The sequence below is a fragment of the Gadus macrocephalus genome, chromosome 16, assembly GCF_031168955.1.
Source record: "Gadus macrocephalus chromosome 16, ASM3116895v1".
Lineage (NCBI taxonomy): Eukaryota > Metazoa > Chordata > Actinopteri > Gadiformes > Gadidae > Gadus > Gadus macrocephalus.
The window spans coordinates 20,621,567-20,635,080 of NC_082397.1; the positions used below are offsets into that span (position 1 = coordinate 20,621,567).

Here is a 13,514-nt window from a genome sequence, read left to right on the forward strand (position 1 = left end):
ATGTAGATTTTCGGGAAACTCTTCCTCTCATCTGGGCGCTTTCAGCATTCTCTGTCAACGCTCGGTTTCGTCCTTCTCCGCCCCCTCGCCTCCCTCCTGCCAACCCAACTCCGTTGTGATTGGTTACCTTCCTTGAAGCGCGCGCGGGCAGATTTGACCAGGCATATGGGGACGTGGCAGGAGTGCCTTCTACGTAGATGATTTCCCGGAAATGTGAAAAAGTGAATCGCAAACGTTGTCCCGAGTGTTTAGCGCTCTGCACAGCCACTCCAGACTGTCAGCATGGAATACGTCGAAATGCATGTAGGGCCTACGTCATTATTTGACACTTTAGTATGGCTAAACATGACTATCAATCATTATAACAACGTTTATAGGTCATAAAAGTCGAAAAAGCATAATAGGTCCCCTTTAACCGTTTATTGTGCAATTGTTCAGTTAAAGGCTGTAGAGAAAACACAATGAGAACTTTCTACATGTCTCGTAGCCTATGTGACGTCACGCTCCCAGCGAATGGCGTGGACAAGACCGACAATCTCCCCATTGGCATTACTGAAACTCTCCACATGACCCGAATTATAATGGTTTTCACCTCTTTCGATGCTTTTATCCTTCCCTTGGAAAAAAACTACCATTATCAAACTTATTCACGAAAATGTTTGGTTTTCTTTGCATGAAAAATTATCATTTAAATCCAAAAACAATATATGTTTAATCCGGGGCATATAAAGACTGGGACCAGAAAATAATTACTTTCTCTCCATTGAAAGCCATTCATATTTTTCGATCTCATAGGTCCCATGGGCTCTACCGGAAGTGGCGTGATTTGCCGCTCTAATGAGTAGGTCCAGACTCCAAACTCTGCAAATTAAATGAAGTACGAGAGTCTGGTAGGACCAGTCTAGGGTTTCATGGTATATAAAAATAAATAAGCTGCAGGCAATTTAAATTGTAAAGTGAGGACAACCCAAGCAACAAAGGAATTAAGATACATAGACATAATAGTTTTAGTATTATTTCTAAGGATGAGATGGTGCTTCCATTTATTCATCAAAGGCAGAAAGGAGAGTATAATATGTTTGCCCTATTGCTACTCAACTCATCTAAATGGCTGAAACAGAACCCCATTGGATTTTTGACTAGTGTGCTTTAATCCAGAATGGCAATTTATATTAATTTTTTTTTCACATATTTCTATATTTAAATAAATCATATACTATTTGTATGGATATAATTAATCATACAAAAAGAAATCCACAATCGATGTTCATGTTTGCGTTGGTCCAAAACATGCAAATGATCTCTTCCGGCGTCGTCTCCCGTGATTCGAGATTGGCAGACCCAAGCCCCGCCCTCTACCCTGTGACGTGTCGCACGTTCTCCTTCGGATCAGGAAGAGGTTTATCCTACTGTATAATCTGCAAATATAAACATCGTGTGACAGGACGACCACGCCAAAAAAATCTCAAACAAATAAATTAACCCTGTTTTTCAAAGGGGCCACTTAAAGAATAGACCTCCGGGACCAGCCTCTACTGTAGCCTGCTGGGTCTTTGGAGAGCCATCTCTGGAGGACTGTGTTCCCTGAACCGAATGACAACAGTGAGGTAAGGCTCTTGACTCGTCATGAAGTTTCATTCATTATATAGGATATTTGAATGCACACGTTTCAGCTATTAAATGAGTGAAACGTTTTTTTCCAACGGGTCCTTTTTAAGAGGGTTTGGTTCTGTCTAGCTAGGACTAGGATTAAAAAGGACCCCTTACCTTAGCTTCCCATCATTGTCTTGCTAAATGAATACCACGTTGGACTTTTGACTCGAATAATCAATGTCTGTTATATATTTATATATATATAAATATGAATCCTCCGATCCCTAGGTCCACAGCGTCGCGGTTCGGTGAGCACATTGGCTTGGGACGAGGGTCTCATCACTGAGCTCCGGGTCTGGTGGTCTCCTGACAAATGCCTGGCGCAGGATGGGGAAAACGCAGCAACTAGGTAACACGTTTACAACTTTTACAGCTACTAGGGCGGCTATACCTCACTAGAAGCAAACATGTGTGTATCAGATTGACTAGATCGTGCAATAGATCATGGATGGGTGGTAGCTTATATGTGTGTTTTGTGTGGGTTGAATGTATTGACCATTGCCTACTGACTTATATTACCTGGACAGCATCTTCAGTTTCTATAACAGTCTGGTCAACATTCTGATACATAGTTGCCTTGCCTGTGAAAAGTGTATTTTTTGGATCAATATTGGTCAATATTGATATTTGGACTGATCGAAATTGTCAATTGTTAACTGCTATTCACACTATTGACTATTAACAATTTCTCTAACTATTAACAGTAGTCCGACTAAATTGTGACCTTTGAGAGTCGCAGTTTGAGAGTCATTGTTGAAGTGATTGGGTTGGTCTTGCATGTAAAAGTGGCCCCCAGAATATAAATTACTTATTCCCTGGATAGATTGACTCATGGATGGGAACGTAAAAAAGTGTCATAGCAGGTTTGATGTGTTTCCTTATGTTATTTACGACACGCTCCTCTCCTTGGCTTCAGATTCATATATTGAGTGTCACATTTATCAAAGCGCCATCAGAGAGTTTAAGTCTGTTGTACTTTAAATTACTGTGCTGATGGTTTAACATTTTGAGTTCAGCAGATGTTTATTTGTTCTGTACTGTTGCGGCAGTTCACCGGACTCTCACAGCCCAACATTTACACTTGGTTGATTTCAACATCTGTTGTTCCATTTTTCTCAAGTGAATATCTGTTTGCGTATAAAGTGTTATTTTTCATTTGTGCTGACCCCCCTGTGGCACGGCAGACATGGAGGTGATGACACCACTGATCGAGAGCCCTGTCCAGGGCTCGGAGGAGAACTCGGATGAGGACCACGAACTGCTCCCTCCTCCACAGCATGAGCAGGACAACGGCAGGGGCCTCTCGTAAGGACCCCTGCATGGGCATAGTCTGATCACTTGTGGACATGGACTTTAACATGGATACACTGTTCCCCCCCCACCCCGGCCGCACCTCTGCCTGGTATTTTACGTGGAATCACTATTCATCCCTAGAGTGCATTCTGTTACCTGTTTCAAGTCATCTGAGGTTTACCTCAGTTAAAGACCTGGTGTTATTGAAACCACATAATTTAAAGGGGACATATCATACCACCAGGTTTGAGTGTGATTAGCCATTACAAGCTTTTTTCAAAATGTGCAGCATTGTGACATCACAAGTGGGCGTGTCCACCTAGATGTGTGACGGATAGATGAGCAACGTTGGCTACAGTCCACTGGGTAGGCTGGTAGACTGATCTATCCAGCGTACATTTAGGTGGACACGTCCCCTTGTCACAATACTGTACATTTTCAAACCTGCTTGTAATGGCTAGCCACACTCACACCTGCTGGTAAGATATGTCCCCTTTAAAGATGGAAAAATGAGCCTGTGCTTTCTCTTTCACAATGCCAACATTCATTATGAATGCATGCGTGGATGCAGGTCATTGCACCAGTACTCTGCCTTATTGGCCTATGCCCCTGTATCAGACCAATAAAGGTCAATACACACAGATATGAAAAGAGGTAATACTTCCAACAAGGCACTTACCCAGCATGCACATACATTTACAGACTCATGTTTCACTTAACCTGTATTTCTTTTGAGATGTTTTGATATTTACGCACGTTCCGCACTGTGTTTATGGTTGGATTGATCGTGTTATCAGTTGACTGTTTGTTGTCAAATACGCAGGAGTTTTTATATTTCTGAGATAGTAGCATAGTAGCCATTTGCCAGCAGAATGAATTTAGTTCAGCAGTTATTTCATTTGACCCACAAGGCCAGGATAGTGTAGGTAGTTACTGGGTGGTTTGATCCCCAATGTCCACACCTTACCCCATGAAAATATCTGTCAAATGATTGTTAACCTACAATCCTGGAGTAACCGTTTCGAATCCATTCGATCGATTCCATTTTTTTTTATTATAACCGCTTCACATTATTTCATTGGCATAAATGATTGTGTGTGAAGGGGAGGTTTATGTGAGATATTTAAACTCCCTTAGTTTAAAGGAAATAACTAGTGTTAATGCATGATCAGTGTGCTTACTAACTGGAAAACTCAGTCATGTTCCAAGTCAGAGTCAAAGGAATGTTTGTGTAAAACGTAGAGATACAATTCTTCACGTGAATCAATAGAGTAGAGATAAGTTATATGATCATAAACATATGGACTACTGTTCATTCTTGGTCATTAAAACCAGGGCCCATCCACTGTCCACAATGCTTGTGGTGCTCCAGGCACACTGGCTATTTGTGAGTTCTGGATGATTGCAGAATAGCCGGTGTTCGACCATGTCCGCAAACCTCGCCCATCCGCGGAAGATTTAATTGAATGGATAAATGAAGTCATTCATATTCAATTCACATTGAATTGCAATTATTACAGCCAGTCTGACTCGCACAGGGAAGCTTTTTTTGTCCAAGTCTGTCCCCATTGATGCCATTGTATTTAATAATACGATTTCCAAATTTGAAAAAACAAGGCTGTTGGAAAGACACACACACACACGCACACACACACACGCACACACACACACGCACACACACGCGCATCCTTTTTTTTCTTTCCCTGATGAATGTTTCTTTTGTATGAACATCAGCCCAGTGTATTGACTTGACCTACAGTAGTTGATTCATGTGGCCTTCTTGTGTTGCTCTAGGTTCAGCCAAGCACTCATCCACCTGCTGAAGGGGAACCTGGGCACGGGCCTCCTAGGCCTGCCTCTGGCCATTCACAATGCAGGCATAATTGTAAGTGTCCATTCACATCTCCATCACAAACTTATGGCTGGCGTTCTCATAAGGACCACCTGGTGGGCAGAATTATGATTTGGCTTAATTGTTAATTACTGTTATAAATCTGCTGTACTTAGAAAGTAGATAGCTGTAGATAGATGAACGAGCATGAGAATCACTGACACATGCACGCACAAACTTGCACATAGCCATCTGGATTGACAAAGGCAGCATTATTCATACTTTGGAAATCCTAATAAGACAAAACCAATGTGTAGTGTTTGCCTTTTTTGTGGAAGCGTGAAAGTCAAGCATTTCATTTTCATTAGTGACTGAAATAAGTTGTTCTGTTAGTATGAACATGACACTAAAGATGACCCAACAATTTTTTTTTACCCATTTAGGGAATGCATATTGTGCAATGTATCGATGACTTGCTACATTTTTCATGAACAGCCAATGTTCTCGATGAAAACTTAATTACAAATATCTGCAATGACAAAGAGCAGCAAACCATCTAACTGAAGGTGTTGGTATTGAAAGCATCTGCAGAATTTGATAAATAAAGCATTGTAGCTACCAGCTGGTTAGTTAGAGTAGTTTGCCATTGCTGCGATTCAATTTTATTGAATATTATCAATGAAACAATGACAAAGCTGTCTGTACTACTGTCTGCGATAAAATAACAGTGACCGTTAACCAGAAGTGCAGTCCTTTTGTAAAACAAAGGCTTGGACATAAATCATTGGTCACAATGTTTTCTTTGTCAATGGGATTGGTCTAATCCTGTCAAAACATTCTGATCATGTCTAAGGAGATGGATTTGATACATTTCGCACCAAGCATTGAGGTTAAAAGGCACTTCCCTTGCATTAGACAATGACACCATCTTGAGCAACCAGTGTGAGTGTGTGAGATACAAGCCATAATGGAGCGTGTCACTTCATCATGATTTGGCATTTATCAAATGGATTAGAGAAGCTTGAAAATAACATAAATGAGAGAGATTCAATATTGAAAGTGAGAAGAAGCTTGCAAGATAGACATCCTTTACATCTGGGACCCGTTTTATATGGAGGACCAAAACTAATATAATACAAATACACACATTTCTAAGAAAAACTGAATGAATACATGTGTTCAACATTTTAATATAGTCAAATAAATATAATATATTTTCATAGTTATCTAGTAATTGTTCTATTATGTATTTCAATATGATTTTTTATTATTTTCATTGTCACATTCCAAAATTTTTGTCGTTTTGCCCAAGTGAAAGCCAAAATCAAGAATTGGGATTGTCACGAATGGGATGATGACGTGATGAAGTCTATTTGTTCCAATTGGTTGATCGTGATTTATTAACGACGAATAGGCTTTACCGGTGAAACCGGTATTATTATAAGTCATATCCACGTGGCACTAACTGTTGTTGATAACCCTTATACAATTCTGCGGATTTCTGACCAGTTTTGATCAGCAGTAAAAACTTTGGGTTACTTAACGTAATCCCTGGTTCTTTGATAACAGAGTGAGGTGTTTCACTATGGGAATCGCCTAGGCGTGACCTACTACTGGAAGCTCCAATTGCACCACGTCTGTCCTTGACAGACAGGTTGGACTGTGCCACAGGGTCCCGCCCCCTGCACTTATACAGTCGACCCGCCCTCCTCAAATCATTCTATACCGGTTTCTTTCCGTGTAAATGCAAGGAGGGACGTGTTGGTGAAACACCTCACTCTGTTATCAAAGAACCAGGGATTACGTTAAGTAACCCAAAGTTCTTTTTCTAACTTCGCTCGGTGTTTCACTATGGGAGATATAGACCACTCCCGTATTGCATATGTCTCCCGAAGCTATGCAAATTCAGCCAGGCAGCAAACATCACTTTGAGTCTGGTGAGATCGTCTCCAGCACGGCTTGAGAAACAGAAGGCCCTGAGACATCCAGCCTATAAAACCTAACAAAGGTGTGAGGCGTAGCCCAGCTCGCCGCAGCACAAATGTCATGCACCGACACTCCCCTGAATAAGGCCCATGAATTAGCCATACCCCTTGTGGAGTGGGCCCTCAAGCCATGGGGGGGCTGCAAGCCCCTACTTTCATAAGCAAGAGATATAGCCTCCACAATCCAGTGGGATAGCCTCTGGCGGGACAAAGGCTTGCCTCTACGGGGAGTGGCCCAGGACACGAACAGCTGATCCCCTTTCCGAAAAGCAGCTGACCGACTCACATATACATGTAGGGCCCGTACCGGGCATAATGCAGGTTTTTTTCTAGAAAAAAAAAGTAGCAGGGAGCAGACCCCTGCGCAAAGCCGAGGGAGCAACGCGATCGAGGCGGGGGATGGTGTGGAAGGGGGGTCTCCCCCTTCCACGGCGCGAAGCCTTTGAAAAAATAATGATTAAATGGTACATTCTGAGGCTATCTTAGAGAGAAATTCTAGCTCTTGTGGTCATCCTGAAAAACTAAAATACTATCAACTTTTGGTAGACTTGTACAACTTTACCCTGTAAATAAACACGACAAATTTAAAAAATATTGGCTAAACTTTTATTAAGTAGGACAAATCACAACAGCAGCCGTCTGTTCCTGAGACTGCCCCAACGGCTCACTGCCTTGTCAAAATCAAATTGATCAATTGCAGGCCCCTCAATACTGATCCAGAGGAGGTGGTTCAGGGTAGCGTTAGTCATGGTAGACCTCCTGTGCCATGCCTCTATGGAACAAGTTTTGGGGCTCTAGAGTCAATAATGGCGACGCTATAGAAATGTTACTATTGTTGTCGTTTTCAGTTTTGCACTTTGCAGACGGTCCCTAAGCTCGCGGTTGAAAGCCGACTGCTCGTAGAAGCCAATGCAATTCACCGTTCGCTAAAGACGGCTCGTTTGGATCAAAACTATGTTGTAGCTGGTTCTCTGGGTTACTACACTTTTATTGGGCTAATTCGGCCGTGCAGCTGCCATTTAGTTCCCTGCTACGGGTTCCCTGGTAACAGGGAACCCGTAGCTTTGTGCAGAGAGAACTGGAATGGTCTTGTATACTTGCTTAGCATCTTAGCGCCTAGACCAAAAACCCATTCAAATACATAGTAGCTAGCTAGCTAGCTGCTAATAACTTTAACGTTAGCATGTCGACTCGGTCTGGGAAACTCCAATTCGGATCTGAATATTTTTGGAGTAATTATAAGTTATTTGAGGATCAGACACATTGTCAGGTGGTGGTGTTGGGATATTTTCGCGGAGAAAATATCGTTTTGAGAAATAGTGTATGTTGTACAGCAGCATGTAAGTACAGATCCAAGTCTGACAGGTTCAGTCGGCATTTCGGTAGGATGGCGCACGCCAGGAGTATCGGGGCGCAGCGCCCCTGTTCCCTTGTTTAGAAAAAACCCTGTAATGTATTGAGTCTCTGCTCCTCCGCAGAGGAGAACGGAGGCGGGTGAAACGCCTACAGTTCCACCGTGAGACACCTATAGGTCGACTCAACCACCTTAGGCACAAAAGCCGGATTGGGCCGCAGACAGACCTTGGAGATCCCCGGAGCAAACTGCAAGCATGAAGGACGGATAGACGATGCCTGTAAATCACTCACACGCTTAGCTGTGGTTAAAGCTAAGAGCAACACCACCTTCAGCGACACAAACTTCATCCCCACCGCCTCCAACGGCTCAAAAGGGTGATGAGACAGGGCATCCAGCACCACCGATAAATCCCACAAAGGGACCAGGGGCCTGGAAACTGGGAGCTTGCGACGCGCCCTCTTCATGAAGCGACAAACCAAGGGATGCTGCCCTGCAGGCTTATCCCCAAAGCCAACATGACAAGCTGAGATGGCCGCCAAGTACACTTTAATCGTGGAAAAGGCCTTACCCTTTTCCAATAATCCCTGTAGGAAACACAGTAGGTCCACCACGGAACACTGATATGGAATGGCGTGCCTCGAGTCGCACCAGTCCTCAAAAACCCGCCACTTGCCACTGTAGAGCCGGCGAGTGGAAAGGGCCCTTGCATTCTGAATGGTGTCAACAACCTGTGCAGGCAGGCCTGCCGCATTCAAGTTCCACCTCTCACGGGCCAAGCCCAGAGCGCTACGCGGTCCGGGTGCGGATGGTAAATCTCCCCGCCCGCTTGGGAGAGGAGATCCCTGCGCAGGGGAAGGGGCCATGGGTCGCCCGCCAGGAGTTGCACTATTTCCGCCACCCAATGTTTGGATGGCCACCGCGGCGCTATCAGGATTAGCGACAGACTCTGTTCTCTCACCCTGGCTAGGGTGGGGGAGATCAGGCTGAGAGGGGGGAAGGCATATAGCAGCACGTTTGGCCACGGATGGGCCAGCGCATCTACCCCTAAGGGAGCCCTTACGTCTGACAGGGAGAAAAACAACGGGCACTGAGTGTTTTCCAGCGAGGCGAAGAGATCTACGGCTGCCAAGCCGTATCTCCGCCATATTTGTCCCACAACCAGTGGATGAAGAGTCCATTCCCCGTACAGGGGGTTTCCTCTGGACATAAGATCTGCTCCTCTGTTCAGGACCCCCGGTACATGCGTCGCCCGAAGGGACAGGAGTCTGGTGCTGCTCCACAAGATAATTTCTCGAGCTAACTCGTGTAGTTTCAGTGAGCGAGTGCCGCCCTGCCGGTTGACGTATGCCACTACAGTGGAATTGTCTGTCTTTACCAAGACATGGCGGCCGTGGATAAATTGCAGGAAGTGTTTTAGAGCAAGGAACACTGCCCAAAGTTCTAGGAGGTTTATGTGAGCCTGAGCTAGATCGCGACTCCAGGTGCCGTTCACTGCTCTGCCCATCATTGTCGCACCCCACCCTGACAAGGACGCGTCCGTTGTCATGGTTACCCTGGACGACACCGCCCCCAGCGGGACGCCCGCTGTCAGAACCGTGCGCACCGACCACGGGCGGAGAGCGGTAACACACGCTGGTGTTACTTTCACCTTGCGATTCAGGTGGCGACGGGAGCACAGACGTAGTGCTGCGACCCAGCGCTGAAAATCTCTCATCATCAGAAGACCCAAATGCACTACTGATATCACCGAAGCCATAAGGCCAAGCAGGCGCAGGCATAACCTGAACGATACGGTCTCTCCCCGCCTGAAGAGGGAGAGACACTGCGTGAGAGACGTTAGTCTCCTCTCTGATAGTGTGACGCGATAAGAGAGAGAGTCTATGTGGAGACCCAAATATTCCGCACATTGTGCGGGGTCCACACGGCTCTTTTCCCAATTTATGCTGAATCCCAGAGTCCTCAGATGATTTTCCACCGTAGTAGAATCTCTGAGTGCCTGTTCGCGTGAACTGGAACATATCAGATAATCGTCCAGATAAGAGAATATTCTGATGCCTCTGTTTCGTAGCGGTGACAGTGCTGCCTCCACACACCTGCTGAACACTCTCGGGGCCAACGATAGCCCGAACGGGACCACTTGGTATTCGTAAGCCCTGTTCTGAAAAGCGAACCGGAGAAATTTCCGGTGTGCGGGATAGATGGCAACGTGAAAATATGCGTCTGACAGATCGATCGTTACAAACCAATCCCCTGGACGGATTGAACGACAGAGCACTTTGTGTGTTAACATCCTGAACGTGTATTTGCGCAGGTGTCTGTTTAACACACGGAGATCTAATATGGGGCGAAGGGACGAGCTCCCTCTTTTCGGAATGAGAAAATAACGGGAGTAAAAACCCTGTTGGGCTTGCTCGTTCGGGACAGCCCTGATCGCTTGTTTTCGAAGCAGGGACGATATTTCGTCCTCTAGGATTCGTGCCGAATCCCCACTTGCCATAGAAACCAACACGCCGTTGAATCTGGGTGGTTTCATAGCAAACTGTCTGCAGTCTGTAACCCTGGGAAACCGTAGACAGGATCCACGGGTGAACTGCGCATGCGCGCCACTGTTCCACTCGCGCAGCGAGCGGGCTCATGTGATCGCGCCCCAACGACGTCACCCTCGGGACGTAAGGGGAGAGGTCTGCCCTCACAGGAGAAGCGTGAGCTCCCCCCATGGGAATGTAGGGACCAAGATATTGTTTTATTTTGTTTTGTTTTGTGCATTTCACCCTTGGCTCTAGGCCTGGTTGTGAAAATGCAGGGTTTATTGTGTTCACCTTTTAAAACGAGGGAAAATAACTTGTGACACTGGGAAAATGCTTGGTGGCACTGTGTCAATCGTTGCCAGTTCGCCCTGAACGTGAGGCGAGAGAGACTGAGAAAGGGCCCCTGGAGAACTTGAACACTCTGGGCTTTGCTCTACCCCCCCAAGCTTTCTTTTCTTCATGGGAGGAGAAGAGAGAGAAGCTGGGATCGCTAGGTCGTACGCTTCTTCTTCCCATCCCCGGGGTGGGGAGAGCGGTTTCTGGCTGCCGCAGCAGCGAAGGAGTGTTTGCCCCATGGCCTTGGGTTCTCTGACCTAGGCTGTTGGTCGGCCTGTGGGCCAGCTGCGTGGGCTGGTCTGTAGGCTTTCTGAGGCCTGGTTCCCCCTTGTTTTCCCCTTGCTGCCGCTGTGGCGGCCGCAAAGCCTGACCTCGCTGGCTGGGGTGGGCGGGGAGCCTGTTTTCGGGGAAGGCAGAGATCGAAGGCCTCTCCTTCTTGTTTCCTGAGAGTGCTGGTCTCTCTCATCTTTTCCAGCGCTGGACCAAACAGACCCTTGGTTGGGTCATATGCAGCATCCATGACCTCGGCTTTCTGCGCGTCACTCAGTCCGGAGAGACTGAGCCATAACGCTCTCTCACCCGAGACTGCGAGTCCCATGACTCGGCCACAGCCCTGAACTGCGCCCCGTGAGGAGCGTAGGACCAGGTCATTGACGTTGCAAATTTCATCCCAGAGGGCAGGGTTGGGTGACCCAGAGTCTAGCTGGCGACCCATTTCCTCTAGGATTTCAGCCTGATATGCAGACAGTAGTGTCATGGCATTGAGCGAGCATACCGACTGCGCTGCATATTTATACATCCTCTGGTAAGTGGAAGCGGTGAGGCGGTCCATCTTACCAGGCAGGGAGATGCCTGAAGAGGCGGAGAGAGAGCGACGGTTTGGGTGGAGGTGGTAAGCCACTGAAGGCTCCACAGCTGGGGGTTCGGCCAGCCCCAGCTCACCCATCCCGTGGATCTCCAGCTTTGAGCAGCCCTTGGTGGGAAGCTTGCTCTTAAATGGGCTGGACCAGTAGCGGCTCATTTCCTTCATGCAGATGGGAACTGCTGGTAAGAGCTGTTTAGAAGGCGGCTGGGCTGGTGGGAGCCTCTTGCCGTCGTATAGGTCTCTCTCTGCCCCTTCAGCATCCGGGGCTGCAGGCCATTGAATGCCTAGTTTTGCAGCGGCCCGTTTGCACACCTCGTACAGGTTGTCTACCGGTTGTACAGCGTCAGAGGCGCTAGGGGGTCTGGACAGTTGGACCGGAAAAGTGGAGTCGTCCTCCTCCTCCTCAATTCCGTCCATGTCGAGGAGGTCAAAGTTGGCGTAGTCGTCGCCCTCTGCGTCCTCAGTGCCCGGTTCCGCCTCGAGAAGTAAATCATCGAATAGCGGGGGCACGAGCGGGGATGCCGCCTCCATCATGTCTGCCCAGCTCGTTGTCGCGTGGGACTGATGGGTGCTCGTTGAGGCTATAGCGGGGGCACCCGCCAGGCAGGGATCCTGGTTGGTAGCCACCGTCACCCTTAGCCTCCTTTCCAGAATTTTCTCCGGCATCGATGTGCAGTGAGCGCATGAATGCGGGTCCGCTAGCGAAGCTTGAGCGTGTTTAATGCCCATGCACGCTATGCACATGGGGTGGGGGTCCCGGCCTGATATGGAGGCCCCACATGACGCGGGGCACAGGCGGGATACAGCCTCCCTAGCCTTCGGCTCCGACCCTTTGGCGGGGGTGGCGGGCGAAGGCATACCGCAGAGTTCACTCGCCGTGATGCGTTCGTTATACTCTGGGTGTTTTGGCTCAGCCAACAAGCTAATGTGTACTGTGCCGCGGTAAGCTCGCCTTGACGCGTTAGCCGATAAACTACACCGTAAACCAGTGACACCTGTAAACAAATACAGGGTAACCGGAGAAGCAGCTCGCCTTTATGCGGACACTGCCCAGCGGGTGTAGTAACAGATAGCTTCTTACGAAGTTATTACTCAGCCGAACCAGGTTAAAAGCCTACGACTGCGTTCGGTGACGGAATCCTTGACGGCCCGTCTGTGAACTGTTAAGCAGTTTAAAGCTAACCTAGATAAGCTGAGGGAGCTTGAGTAGCTTTCTCACGGGAAGAAAGCGAGAATGATTTGAGGAGGGCGGGTCGACTGTATAAGTGCAGGGGGCGGGACCCTGTGGCACAGTCCGACCTGTCTGTCAAGGACAGACGTGGTGCAATTGGAGCTTCCAGTAGTAGGTCACGCCTAGGCGATTCCCATAGTGAAACACAGAGCGAAGTTAGAAAAAGAACACCCTGAATTACGTTGATAGCCTTAAATTAGATTTTTGAGCAGCTCAGCCTCTTACACATATTCCAGTAGGTGCTGCTGACGAGACACTTCCTCAAAAATGCTCCCAGCGACATGGTCTATTCCACTGCCCAATGAACAGGGTATCTGAAACAGCCGTTGTTATAATGCATGCATGGAAGGAACAAGTAGTCAGACGCAGGACTAGCTTCTTAACTCAGCTATCAGTCTTAATCAGGTGATCAGGTGTAATTTTCTAGCCTAGTAA

At 47.2% G+C, this 13,514-nt stretch overlaps 1 protein-coding gene across 1 annotated transcript in view; it reads left to right on the forward strand.

Annotated features, from left to right (window-relative positions):
* The first annotated feature begins 1,344 nt into the window (after window positions 1-1,344).
* The window catches only part of slc36a4 (solute carrier family 36 member 4), a 135,487-nt gene continuing 123,317 nt past the window's right edge, over window positions 1,345-13,514 (forward strand). Inside the window, exons 1-4 of the mRNA XM_060075052.1 lie at window positions 1,345-1,607; window positions 1,882-2,002; window positions 2,838-2,958; window positions 4,741-4,831. Of these exons, the coding sequence (XP_059931035.1) occupies window positions 1,981-2,002; window positions 2,838-2,958; window positions 4,741-4,831 (234 nt within the window). The 5' untranslated portion in view covers window positions 1,345-1,607; window positions 1,882-1,980. The remainder of the gene's footprint in view (window positions 1,608-1,881; window positions 2,003-2,837; window positions 2,959-4,740; window positions 4,832-13,514) is intronic.